Raw genomic sequence first — 13,677 nt, 5'->3', positions numbered from 1 at the left:
GATATAAAGATCAGTGAGGTCACTGTCTCCTCTGAATCCTCCTGAGCTCCGAGTGTCTGTGGCTTCTGCTGCTGCAGGGTAAGGTCTGGGATCTGATTGGCTCTCTGAGTCAGTGAGAGCCAATCAGAGCTTGCAGTGGGCCCTGTTGCCTAGCAGCAGTCTAGAGAGGGAAGGGGGTGAGGGGACTGGCTGAGCAGGCTCATGTCTGAAACAGACAGCCTCCAACGGACTTAGGAAGTTTCCCTGATAGACACAGCAGCAAGGGGAGGCATAGCTATTTGGAATTAGAAAAAAACAAGCCACCATCGGAAGACCATCGAATGACTATCATTCGATGGTGAAAAACATCGGGAGGGCACCATTAAATGCTAAAAACACTACCATCGAAACGAAAACATTGATGGTTCTGAAACATCGACCATCGATGTCCATCCCTAGACTCATCTTGGTGAGAGTGCTGGAGTCAGGGAGATGGGGCATGGGAGAGAGGAGGTCGCTGGCAGTCTGTGACAGGAAAAAGTTTTTTTCCTGTCTATGCTGTCAGTCTCCTGTGGGCCTATTTGCAATGGGGGGCCTGGAGCTGCAGCACCATCCGCCCCATTGTTAATCCGGCCCTGGATGACGGGTGTTAGTGTCCTTCTTCAGAAATGATTATTAGTGAATGTGTTGCAGAGGGTTAAAAGTAAATAGCTGTGTTTATGGCGGCATCAGTAATGACCCTTACTGTGCGCATTATGCAGACACGGGATCGCACACTAACAAATCAGGACCTCATTCAGATCTGACTGCAGCAGCAAATTTGTTAGTTGTTGGGCAAAACCAAGGGGGTCATTCCGAGTTGATCGCTAGCTGCCATTGTTCACAGCGCAGCGATCTGGCAAAAAATTTGCATTTCTGCGCATGCGTATGCAACGCAATGCGCAAGCGCGTCGTACGGGTACAGTGAGCATCGTGGGTTTGCACAGAGTGTAACAAACATTCCAGTCGCACGGCCGAACGCAGGAAGAGTAACATGAAGGGGGCGTTTCTGGGTGTGCTTAGAAAAACGCAGACGTGGCAGAAAAAACGCAGGCGTGGCTGGCCGTTCGCTGGGCGGGTGTGTGACGTCAAAAGCCGTCCCTCCGTCATTAGAATCAACACGCATGAAGAGTAACTACAGGGCTGGTCTTGTTTTGCACAAAAAGATTTTGCAGGCGCTCTGCTGCACAAGCGTTCGCACTTCTGCAAAGCGAAAATACACTCCCCAGTGGGCGGCGACAATGCGTTTGCACGGCTGCTAAAAACTGGTAGCGAGCGATCAACTCGGAATGACCCCCTATGTGCAGAGCAGGGTGGGCAGATGTAACATGTGCAGAGAGAGTTAGATGTAACATGTGCGGAGAGAGTGTGTTCAAACTGAAATCTAAATTGCAGTGTAAAAATAAAGCAGCCAGTATTTACCCTGCACAGAAAAAATATAACCCACCCAAATCTAAATTTCTCTGCAAATGTTATATCTGCCCCCCCCCCCCCCCTGCAGTGAACATGGGTGATCATTCCAAGTTGTTCGCTCGCTAGCTGCTTTTAGCAGCATTGCACACGCTAGGCCCCCGCCCTCTGGGAGTGTATCTTAGCTTAGCAGAATAGCGAACGAAAGATTAGCAGAATTGCTATTAAATATGTCCCTGCAGTTTCTGAGTAGCTCCAGACCTACTCACAGATTGCGATCAGCTCAGTCCGTTTAGTTCCTGGTTTGACATCACAAACACGCCCTGCGTTCGGCCAGCCACTCCCCCGTTTCTCCAGACACTCCAGCGTTTTTCCCTGACAGGCCTGCGTTTTTTAGCACACTCCCGGAAAACGCTCAGTTACCACCCAGAAACTCCCCTTTCCTGTCAATCATTCACCGATCAGCAGTGCGACTGAAAAGCGCCGCACGAACACCAGCAAATCTACTAAGTTTTGTGTTAAATAACTTAGCGCATGTGCCCTGCGTACCATGCACATGCGCAGTTAGCAACAAATCGCAGCATAGCGACAAATCGGCAACGTGCGAACAACTCGGAATGACCCCCCATGGTTTTGCCCATTAGCTAACATTTGCTGCTGCGATCAGGTCTGAATTAGGCCCACAGTCATTACATATACTGTATGCACACATCCACCCACCGCCCATACACCAAAGGTGCGTTGCCACGTATCTACAACACAAGAGTTTACTCTTTAAGGTATATATTTACACTTGGGAATGGCACATTTGGAACATTCCACCAACATATTAATAACACATAATTTTTTTATAACAAAGATTCGCTTGAATTATTAAAACATCCAACCCGGGTACAAAATAGGCAATAATAACACAGAGATAGATGACAATTATGGGACTATGGTTTGGCCGGTTCCGTCCGCCCGCAGGTCCAGTCTACAGTTGTCCGTTCTCCTGTCCGGCTTTGGAAGGAATTGTACTGTCACAAGAAGAAGCTGGATCCTCTTACACAGAATGTCCACGTGTCCATTGTAACAAAATATCAACACAATTTTCCAGACCATCCAACGTACAGGCCCCAGATGCAGAGCAAGTAACGTTTACGTGCGGAGCAATGTTCTGAGGAACAGTAGAAAGTAGCGGTGGGGATCTCGGTGGTTAAACGATGAAGCCCTCTCTCGTCTGTGCCGGCACCATCACCGGGACTCCCCCCACCCTCTGGATATTGTATGGGTGGTATGTTGTCACCGCCGGGTAATCAAAGACCTGTTCTGGAGACGGCGCGGGGCTCTCCACTTTGAGTTTAATGGGCGCGTTGCTGCTCAGGGATGAAGTTGGCGTTTCTTGTCTAGGTGCTGCGTTGTAGGCCCGTCTCAGAGAGTAGCTGATGTTGTGAGGTGTGTAGCCGACGGCGGTCCGGATACTGCTGGCACGGCTGTTGCTGTGGCTTGGGGGAGGGGCCACAACGTCCTCTCTGAAAGCCATAAGGAGAATGAATGATTAACTGCAGCGCTCACATCACATGACTGCATGCACTCTGTATTACTGCCTATAGGTGTCACCCCCAACCTGGCCAAAGCTGCGGTTTGACCAGACCAATATTGCGTTTAATAACGACACCGGCTACTTTCACACAGGCAGGAAAAGTAGTAATTAGCACCAGTGCTGTTTGGGTGTCTATGCAGTGGCGCACGCAGGGGGGGTTTCCAAGCACCCAGAAACCCCCCCTCCACCAAAAAAATCCTGCGTTTGCCACTGCTATCCACTGGGTTCCTCTAATCCAGAGTTTCTCAAACTCCGCCATTACAGTCCAGGTTTCAAGGATATCCATCAGTCCAGATGGTTAAACCAAATTGACTGTATTACTAATTTAGTCACCTTTGCTCAAGAATGGATATCCTTAAAACCTGGACTGTAACGCACAGTTGGGAACCTTTGCTCTTGTCCATTATACCTGCACACGTGGCGTATTTGGGGCCCAATTCAGACCCGATCGCTGCTGTGCGTTTTCGCTCAGTGGGCGATCAGGTCTGAACTGCGCAGCCGGCGCATGCCAGAGATGCGATCGGCATCTCTGCCCAGCGATCGCCTCTGGCTGATTGACAGGCAGAGGCGTTCGCTGGGTGGGCAGGGGCGCGGCCCGGGCAATGCAGGCGTGTCCAGACCGTTCGGGGGGCGGGCCGCGGCGACTGCGTGAGGTCACACGCAGCCGTAGCAATCCGGAGAGCGATGGGTTGCTCCCTGCCAATGCGCTGGAGCTGCGCTGGTAGGGAGCTACTCTTCAGGTACAAAAGCATCGCCGCCGTGCGATGCTTTTGTACCTGTGCGGCGGGGGGGAGGGTCAGACATGCGGGGCGGACTAGCCCTGTGCTGGGCGTACCCCCGCATGTCAGGGTGGCTGATCGTTGCACGGCTACGATCAGGTCTGAATTAGCCCATTGGTCACAAGATTCAGCAAAGCACAGTACAGTCATGGCTATGTTTACTATATAGTCCGACTAGTCCTCTGCAAGGGGGGTTAGGTGTGGCAGCTACGGGTCCCAGAAGTTCTGAATCCCCATGCTGACCCTGCTCTGCCCTCAGATGAGAAGGGGGCCTCTTATCAAACACTGTCCATCCCTATAGATTGCTGCCCTAAAGTACTGTAGCTCAGAGAGGATCACTCACATATTACTGATTGAAAATATGTTCTGAATTATTTATTTTGGTTGTAATTTAAATCTATTTATGTATAGAATCTACATTGTTGTTTTTATTTCAATAAGCCCCACTACATGGAGGAGAAAAACCCAGCATGAAGCAGTGTATAACACTGGAACAAGAGCGCCATCTTGTGCCCACTATGGTCAGTGCAGGTTTCTTCTTTCACAGTAAGAAGGAACCCTCAGATAGCTCACTATTCCACCACATATCCAGTGCAAAAACGTGATATGTTCTGTTGTCATGTATGGGATAACGGAAGTCCGTCTGGAAAATAGAATTTTCATTTATCCACTTAACAATTCTGCCCGCTGATTTACCATCACTCACCGGATATCATTTGCCATCTCTTTCTCGTAGCGCTTCTTGTTGCAGCAGCAGATCAGGCACCAGATGAGGAGGAGGAGAAGAAGGAGGAGAAGCAGAGCACCGAAAACTGCCCCAATGATTATCCCAGTGCGGTTAGCTGGCGCAGAGAGAAGAGACATGGTCACCACAACTGAGACACAAGCTGGGAAACATTTACAGCTATACAGGTAACTGTAGAGCAGATGGCGTAACCCATAACAGCCAATCACACTGCTAGAACGATCCAGTTGCTATAGGTTACGCCATATCTTTTTGCACTTTGCCTAGGCACCAGATTTCCTAAGTGTCCCCTGTATCTGATTTTATAGAGAATTTCATGTAATGGAGCCTGAACATCAATAAATACATTGAACGTTAAATTTATATCTGTCAGTAAAAAATAAAATTATATCTTGATAGATCATTTAGTCTTCCATTTTACTTACACAATGGGGGTCATTCCGAGTTGATCGCTCGCTAACTACTTTTAGCAGCCGTGCAAACGCAATGTCGCCGCCCACCGGGGAGTGTATTTTCGCTTTGCAGAGGTGCAAACGCTTGTGCAGCAGAGCGCCTGCAAAACCATTTTGTGCAAAACAAGACCAGCCCTGTAGTTACTCTTCATGTGCATTGATTCTAACGACGGAGGGACGGCTTTTGACATCACACACCCGCCCAGCTACGCCTGCGTTTTCCCCGGCAGGCCTGCGTTTTTCTAAGCACTCCCTGAAAACGGTCGGTTGACACCCAGGAACGCCCCCTTCATGTCAATCTTCCTGCGTGCAACTGAAAGCTTCGCTAGAACCTGTGCAAAACCACAAAGGACTTTGTAACTGTACGACGCGCGTGCGCATTGCGGTGCATACGCATGCGCAGATTAGCCGTTTTATCCACTGATCGCTGCGCTGCGAACAACGGCAGCTAGCGATCATCTCGGAATGACCCCCAATATGGCTGCACATTGGGCCTGATTCATATTTGTTAGGAATTGGCAGCATGGATGGTGTAATGGTCAGCATTACTGCCTCAAAGCACTGGTGTCATGGGTTCCATTCCCACCATGACCCTAACCGTGTGGAGTTTGTATATTCTCCCCGTGCTTGCGTGGGTTTCCTCCGGGTACTCTAGCTTCCTCCCACAATCCTAAAATATACTGGTAGATATACGGCCAAGTGGCATCCCCAATACGCCCCGCAAGACCTGATCTGCACACACGCAGATCTTACGTCTGTACGCTAACCATTAGGTTTGTGTACAAATGTGAATGAATCCGGCCCATAGAGCTAGGAGTTTGGGCCTAAAGATTTTCAACTTATTGGGGGGTATTCAGTTGTTTGAAAAGTCAGTTGGTTGTCTGTTTTTTTCCTATCTAATAGACACCCAACCGACTTTTCAAACAATTGAATTCCCCCCATTGTATTCTTTGTCCTCTATATTCCTGATCATTTTTTTTTTTTTTAAACATGTTTATTACATAAATGATATGTCAGTAAAATATGGTCAGTGGGGCTGGTTCAGCGATGTACGCAGGGAAGCCGCTGTGCAGTACCGTGCAACTAATATTCTAATGCAGCGTCCTGCGCATGCGCAGACCCACAAACATCGGATTTGTACGTAACCCTTTGGGCTTACTTACATCGCTGAATCAGGCCCCCATATTAGTATAATGCCTCGGTTCTAATGGTCATTAAAGGAACATATTGGCAAACTTAAAAAAAAACAAAAACAAATTGTCTCGTCCAATGTCGGATAACATGGAAAAGCTCAAAATGTCCAAGAAATGGAAAAAGACCATTGTATCAATAACTTTGCCATTAAATGAATAACATCCGTTTGGCGTTGGCATCTGCGCTTTGTCAGATAAAAGCAAAGCACCAGCTATCCCTCGAAATCTAATTCAGGGTGGCATTATCCGTGGGTGATTTCCAAAGGCAGAAGACTGTGACTTTCCTTGAAATTTGGGGTAAATGGAATCTCAGATTTTGTGACGTCTTCTTACCTGAGGACACGGAGAGGTCTGCAACGCACGTCCCGCTGCCCACATTGTTGCCCACTGTACACTGGTACGCCCCAGCGTAGGCATCGGAGAGATTCTTGATAAGCAGATCTCCGGTAAGAGTAGCTGTATAAACACATATAGAGCGGGTAAACTGTAGGGCAGACTCGGGCCCTGCCGTGCCACTAATACATAACTCAGGTCAGCAGGCATAATCCGATGTACCCAACAAGAAGTCATTATACAACCAGAATCCTTATCCTGGGAAACGTCTCCTCTGCTAATCCATACTATCAAGATATAGGGGTATATTCAATTGAAGTCGAAAGCTGCCATCTGGCGGAAAAGGGTTCCGACCTATTCAATACACCCCAAAATTATCCGGGAATTCGGGAATTCCGACTTGCCGGAAAGCAAGTGGAACGGTGGAATAGCAGCCGATCCGCATGCTTCTGTCGGAAACCGGGGCCAAATCCTACAGGTTTTGGCCCCTTTTCCAACCATCTCAATCCGACTTTAAGAAAAGTTGGATTGAGATGAGGGAGCTGAGAGGAGGAGATGGGGGAGAGCAGCGAGGAGACGGGGGAGAGTAGCGTGGAGACGGGGGAGAGCAGCGGGGAGACGGGGAGAGCAGCGGGGAGACGGGGGAGAGCAGCAGGGAGACGGGGAGAGCAGCAGGGAGACGGGGAGAGCAGCGGCTACAGCAGCGTAGCAGGAGGATATAGCACCTCCGCCGCTCACGGCAGCATCCACCCGGCTCCAGCAAGCGAGTTCCCGCTTGCTGGAGCCGGGTGGACGCTGCCGCGAGGTCTGGCGGCGGTGCCATATCCTCCTGCTACGGCGCTACGCTGCTCTCCCCGCGGCTCTCCCCATCTCCTCCTCTCAGCTCCCTCATCTCAATCCGACTTTTTTTAAAGTCAGATTGAGATGGTCAGGAACCGCCAAATCCTATCGGATTTGGCCGTTCATTGAATAGCCCTTGTCGGATCCATATCGACAAATGCATGTCGGAATGGATCTAACTTTAATTGAATATACCCCATAACAGAAAGTGAGGGTGAGCTTTGCTACCAACCTAATGCCTAAAGCTCAACACCACCATCCCACATTCTTACAAAGGGTCCCACCACGAGCAGGTCCCAAGAACGAGGCCTATCATTCAGTGGTGTCACAGTAGGATGGCCAAATCAGATGAGACCCACTCATGTCCAGCAACAGAATTGAGCCGCAAGTTGTGACATCACTACTTTCCATATATATGTGATGACATCATTACCCACCAAAGATGTTGATATATGTCATAACGTGTTCTACATACTCTCATTAGCTTACATATTACACAAATGACTAATCACGCAGATAAAAGCCACATACCCATATTCATAACCGGGCTCGCTGGGTTGGGGGGGCCCGCTATCTTCTCCCACTTAAAAGACAGAGGCGGCGTTCCATCATCCGATTTACATTTCAGAGTCACATCTTGTCCTCGGGTCTGTTCTCCTGCTACCCAGCATTGTGGGTGAGCGGGTATCACTATATCCAGGAGACGGGCACATGGTTATTAATGGCAGAATGATAAGCTCTTGTTTTACAATAACAACTACATTGTGTGTAGAGTACCTAATATATATCTACTAAATGCATAAATCTGATCATGCTTATCAGTCGGGTTTTATCTAATTACAACTGTAGTGGATTCCGGGAGTGTAGCCGTAATGGGTTCCTAGGGAGGGAGATGCTCTCCTCCCTTCCCTTGCCTGGCCTTCACTCACCTCCGAGGTCCAAGTTCTTCTCTTGAAGACCATTTCCCTACCTACAGCTTATACGAGATATGTCACATGGGCCGCCAGTAGGCTATTGGTCTTTCTCTGTTGCCTCCAAACTAAACAATATAACACTTTTTAGAGAAACACTGATTGATCTAGACTATTGGGTCTACAAGCTGGCTTTAGAATGTGGGCTGGTCTTTCACAAAAATATGGCAAGAGTGCAGTAAGCAACTTTGCTGAATAACCAGAGCTCAGTAAAAAAGAGAGAACTGCTAAGACCATAGCGTTTGATCTCTTCTACAGCATATCAAGCTGTGGAATTTCTTGTTCCTTTTCCTTCTACTAACTGGATGTAGTCAGGTCTAAGGCGGCTGGTCTTCTATGAGCTCTCTCTGAGTCGGTGCAATGCTGATGTATGTTCATACAAATTGTCAATGCTCTTCATCTGTGCATGCGTGTAAGTAGCTAAGAAGTTGCATGTACCAGGGTGGCTGCGCACGGAGGCGCAGGATCGATAGAGCCACACGGACTCTGAAATGTATTGGGTATTCCTGGACGGTGACTGAGAGGTGGCTCATCAGAGGCACAGAGACGGCCCGTGTTATTGGAGTGTCGCAGAAGTGGTCGCAAATTCAGACGCTCGCCTATATTGGAGGCCATGTTGTATGGCCTCCCATGTGAGCAGTTGAGCGTCTGTGGGTTCACAACCGTTATCAGTGAGTCCGTGCAGCTCAACCGGTCCCGCACCTCTGTGTGCAAATAATGGGCGTGCATGGTGTGACTTAGACATGTGCACGGTAAATGGAATGCGTTCAGCATTCCAGCACTGGGGATGGCGGCGGAATCTCGGTGCCCAAATACCGACAACCCGCGGGTAAGTATTGGGAGCACTCATAGGGTTAAGACCCGGGGGGTGGTTAGGGTTAGGCACTACAGGGAAGGGTCAAGCCATAAACGCCAAACCCCCCCCCCCCACACACACACACACACTATATTAGCCCTAGCCGCTACCACAGGTGGGTTAGGGCAGGGGGCAGAGGAGGGGTAAACTAATGACTCCGTCCCCTGTCGGCGTTCTCATGGTCGGGGGGGGGGCAGTGTCCGTCATGTGACCACCGGGATCCCATATCACACCCCTGCATATAGCTATATTATACCTTGGACAATTAACGTGACTTTCCTAGAAGCCAGCCCAGGGTTCTTCTTCACTTTACATTGGTAAGTGCCGGAATCTTTGGCTTCCAGAGAGCCGATGATAATCGAGGCGTCGCCCTTGCTGGGATCTGTAGTCGTGAACGACAGGCGGCTCATGAGGCCGAGGGGGCCTCTGGAGACAATAGTATTGTCCATGTAGGTGAGGATCTGGGGAGGAAGAAGAAAAGTATTGAGAGGCTTCAGACTTCCATACTGTTTAAAGGGGTCTTCCGCCTTCATGTGGCTCATTCATTGGCTTGTACACACCAGTAGCTCAGACAGAGAAAGACCTCGGGAACATTCATGGGTCAGGTTCTATAAACAGTTATGAGAATTTGCTTCTAATGCAAATAGTGTAAATGGCAATTTTGTAAGAATGCTAATATAGGGGGTTATTCAGAGATGTATGCAGCCGCTGAGCCTGCGTCCATTGGGTCTGCGCACACACACTGGCCATATTGCGCATACGCGACTTTTCACCATGTGGTTGCATCCCTTATCACTCCGCCCACCAAATGGCAGCAGACTGCGTCCTGCGTCGCAGGAACCGTACACGCGTGCGCAGAACAGGTCCTGCATAACTGCAAATTAGCGAATATGTGCAGATTACCGAAATGACTCCATCCACGTCTGAATCAGGCCTAGTGCGCAATGTTGCTGCGGCCCGTTACTTTGGGGGTCGCTGAAAAAGATCCTGCGTAACAGCGGGACGGTCCCACTGAACCCGGACAATAGGGAACCTACCTGTACTGTAACAGTAGGATAGTCTGTATGTTGGACCTTATTCAAAGACACAACTATATTTCTCTTATGTCCTAGAGGAAACTGGGGTCCATATTAGTACCATGGGGTATAGACAGGTCCACTAGGTGCCATGGGCACTTTAAGAATTTAATAGTGTGTGCTGACTCCTTCCTCTATGCCCCTCCTATCAGACTCAGTTTTGAAAATGTGCCCGGAGGAGCCGGTCACGTCTCTGGAAGCTCCTGAAGAGTTTTCTGTATTTATTTTGCTGTTCGTTATTTTCAGGCAGGTCTGGATGGTACCAGCTTGTCTGCTTAGTAAATTTACCCCTGAAGGCCCGTACACACTGGCCGATATATCGGCCATTCTCTTGAACGGCCGATATATCGCGGGTCCGTCGGCCAGTGTGTACGGCAGATACGTCTGTGAACTCTGTCGTTCACAGACGCATTGCGTCGGCCCCTCAGCACAGCCGACAGCCAATATATCTACCGATATATTGGCCCGTCGCTGTGTGTGTACGGCGGTCGGCCAACCGCCCGTACACATGCTGCAGCGGCCGGCGGTGCGCCCGCCCAGTTCATGACGTCAGTCCCCGACGGATCGGGCAGTGTGTATGCTCAACACACTGCCTGATCCGTCCATAGATATATCTACCAGTGTGTACCCACCTTTAGAGTGCGGATGCAAACAGAGCTTGTATGGGGTGCGAGTGGGAATAGCCCCTGTTGGTCGGCATGCTGACAGTTGGTATTGTGAGGGTGCGGGATGTAGGGGGAGGTATTGTGACTGGCTGTCTCCTGTCCGTCGGTCACATAACTACATCCCAATGTCCCATAGCAAATGGAAAAGTTCTACTCATCGTATGTCTTCCCCACAGGCAAGGGCCATTGAAGACGGTTTATAAAACACTCTTTGGGGGATGCAGTGAAAAGAGTGGGGAGGTTGTCCGTAGCTCTGGAGGCTGGGGAACCCCAGCTGTAAAATATTTGGGGAGGCCTTACAGAGCATACTAAGGAAAGTCTAGATGGCAGCTTGATGGAAAAGATAGATGGAGAGATGTTTTTTTTTAGACACCCACCACACTGTCCAGTGCCGTGCTGTCCGGGTTCATCAGTGACCACTCGATGTCCAGGGGCCCAGTGTCGGAGGGGTCCAGGTTATAAGTACATCCCAGCGTTACAGATTCTCCTTTGGCTCTGTTAATGGTCTCAGTGCTGGGTTCATTGATAGTAAGAGCAGAGAGCACCGCTGCTAGAGACGGAGAAGACAGAAGATAGAGATTAGCAGGAACATGCAGTAATAGAACCTCCGCTGACTGTACGGTACTAAGGATTAGACAATGTAACCAGTCTACATGGAAATATACCAAGCACTAACGTACAGAGGCCCTCATTCCGAGTTGTTCGCTCTGTAATTTTCTTCGCATCGCAGCGATTTTCCGCTAATTGCGCATGCGCAATGTTCGCACTGCGACTGCGCCAAGTAAATTTGCCAAGAAGTTTGGTATTTTACTCACGGCATTACGAGTTTTTTTCTTCGTTCTGGTGATCGGAGTGTGATTGACAGGAAATGGGTGTTTCTGGGCGGAAACTGGCCGTTTTATGGGAGTGTGTGAAAAAACGCTGCCGTTTCTGGGAAAAACGTGGGAGTGGCTGAAGAAACGGGGGAGTGTCTGGGCGAACGCTGGGTGTGTTTGTGACGTCAAACCAGGAACGACAAGCACTGAACTGATCGCACTGGAAGAGTAAGTCTCGAGCTACTCAGAAACTGCACAGAAAAATCTTTTCGCAATATTGCGAATACTTCGTTCGCAATTCTGCTAAGCTAAGATACACTCCCAGAGGGCGGCGGCTTAGCGTGTGTACTGCTGCTAAAAGCGGCTAGCGAGCGAACAACTCGGAATGAGGGCCAGAGAGCTGATCTGACCTCCGCTGTGGTAAAATGGTAACAATGTAAAAATACTGACTATTATTAAGTTACATTTTAATATATATCTAAATTATTACAAAATAGTACTGACACGTAGTGCCGTGTTAGGGGGAGGAGCTTGTGTAAGAGCAGGCACGGAGGGACTGACAGGCTCTGCAGCCCACTCTGCTTTCTCTCCACGCTGCAGTGTTAGGGGGAGGAGCTTGTGTGAGAGCAGGCACAGAGGGACTGACAGGCTTTGCAGCCCACTCTGCTTTCTCTCCACGCTGCAGTGTTAGGGGGAGGAGCTTGTGTAAGAGCAGGCACAGAGGGACTGACAGGCTCTGCAGCCCACTCTGCTTTCTCTCCACGCTGCAGTGTTAGGGGGAGGAGCTTGTGTGAGAGCAGGCACAGAGGGACTGACAGGCTTTGCAGCCCACTCTGCTTTCTCTCCACGCTGCAGTGTTAGGGGGAGGAGCTTGTGTGAGAGCAGGCACAGAGGGACTGACAGGCTTTGCAGCCCACTCTGCTTTCTCTCCACGCTGCAGTGTTAGGGGGAGGAGATTGTGTGAGAGCAGGCACAGAGGGACTGACAGGCTTTGCAGCCCACTCTGCTTTCTCTCCACGCTGCAGTGTTAGGGGGAGGAGCTTGTGTGAGAGCAGGCACAGAGGGACTGACAGGCTTTGCAGCCCACTCTGCTTTCTCTCCACGCTGCAGTGTTAGGGGGAGGAGCTTGTGTGAGAGCAGGCACAGAGGGACTGACAGGCTTTGCAGCCCACTCTGCTTTCTCTCCACGCTGCAGTGTTAGGGGAGGAGCTTGTGTGAGAGCAGGCACAGAGGGACTGACAGGTTTGCAGCACAGATTTGCAGAAATACACAAGGACGTCACAGAAACTTGATCTCTGCTTTTTGTTTCAGATCCCATTGGGACACTGTCCATAATATATGGAGCTTCAGCCGCCTGTAATGGAGGGGGGGAGGTAACACTTTTCACCAAGGTTGCAGTGGGAAGTCCGGGTGACACTGGGAAACGGCACTACCGGACATCACAGATATACTGTATTGGCATTTTCAGAGGACCCAAGCCAGCGTCAGGCGTAGTTTAGATGGATATGTACAAATCTCTGGCCAGACCTGTTCCAGTGCCCTAGTGTAAGGAAAGTAGTTAGGGCTGACATGAAAGTATTGGTAAGTACAGTGTTGCCTATGGCCCTCATTCCGAGTTGTTCGCTCGTTAGTGGTTTTTGCAACGGAGCGATTTGTCGCAAACTGCGCATGCGCAATGTTCGCAGTGCGTCTGCGCCAAGTAAATTTGCCAAAAAATTAGGTATTTTACTCACGGCTTAACGAATAAATTTCTTCGTTCTGGTGATCGGAGTGTGATTGACAGGAAGTGGGTGTTTCTGGGCGGAAACTGGCCGTTTTATGGGTGTGTGCGGAAAAACGCTGCCGTTTCTGGGAAAAACGCGGGAGTGGCTGGAGAAACGGGGGAGTGTCTGGGCGAACGCTGGGTGTGTTTGGACGTCAAACCAGGAACGAAACTGAC

General features: G+C 49.7%; 1 protein-coding gene across 2 annotated transcripts in view; it reads right to left on the bottom strand.

Moving 5' to 3' along the window:
* Nucleotides 1-2,194: 2,194 nt before the first annotated feature.
* The window catches only part of VSIG8 (V-set and immunoglobulin domain containing 8), a 30,545-nt gene continuing 19,062 nt past the window's right edge, over nucleotides 2,195-13,677 (bottom strand). The window contains exons 2-7 of one of the 2 annotated variants that reach the window (XM_063947012.1): nucleotides 11,301-11,473; nucleotides 9,439-9,643; nucleotides 7,887-8,045; nucleotides 6,516-6,638; nucleotides 4,499-4,634; nucleotides 2,195-2,942 (exon numbers count right to left, since the gene is read on the bottom strand). In XM_063947012.1, coding sequence (XP_063803082.1) covers nucleotides 2,627-2,942; nucleotides 4,499-4,634; nucleotides 6,516-6,638; nucleotides 7,887-8,045; nucleotides 9,439-9,643; nucleotides 11,301-11,473 — 1,112 coding nt within the window. In that variant the 3' untranslated portion in view covers nucleotides 2,195-2,626. The remainder of the gene's footprint in view (nucleotides 2,943-4,498; nucleotides 4,635-6,515; nucleotides 6,639-7,886; nucleotides 8,046-9,438; nucleotides 9,644-11,300; nucleotides 11,474-13,677) is intronic. The other variant, XM_063947013.1, reaches the window with a different exon arrangement.

This window comes from Pseudophryne corroboree, chromosome 12 (genome assembly GCF_028390025.1).
Source record: "Pseudophryne corroboree isolate aPseCor3 chromosome 12, aPseCor3.hap2, whole genome shotgun sequence".
NCBI lineage: Eukaryota > Metazoa > Chordata > Amphibia > Anura > Myobatrachidae > Pseudophryne > Pseudophryne corroboree.
This window is presented reverse-complemented; position numbering and strand designations above follow the sequence as displayed.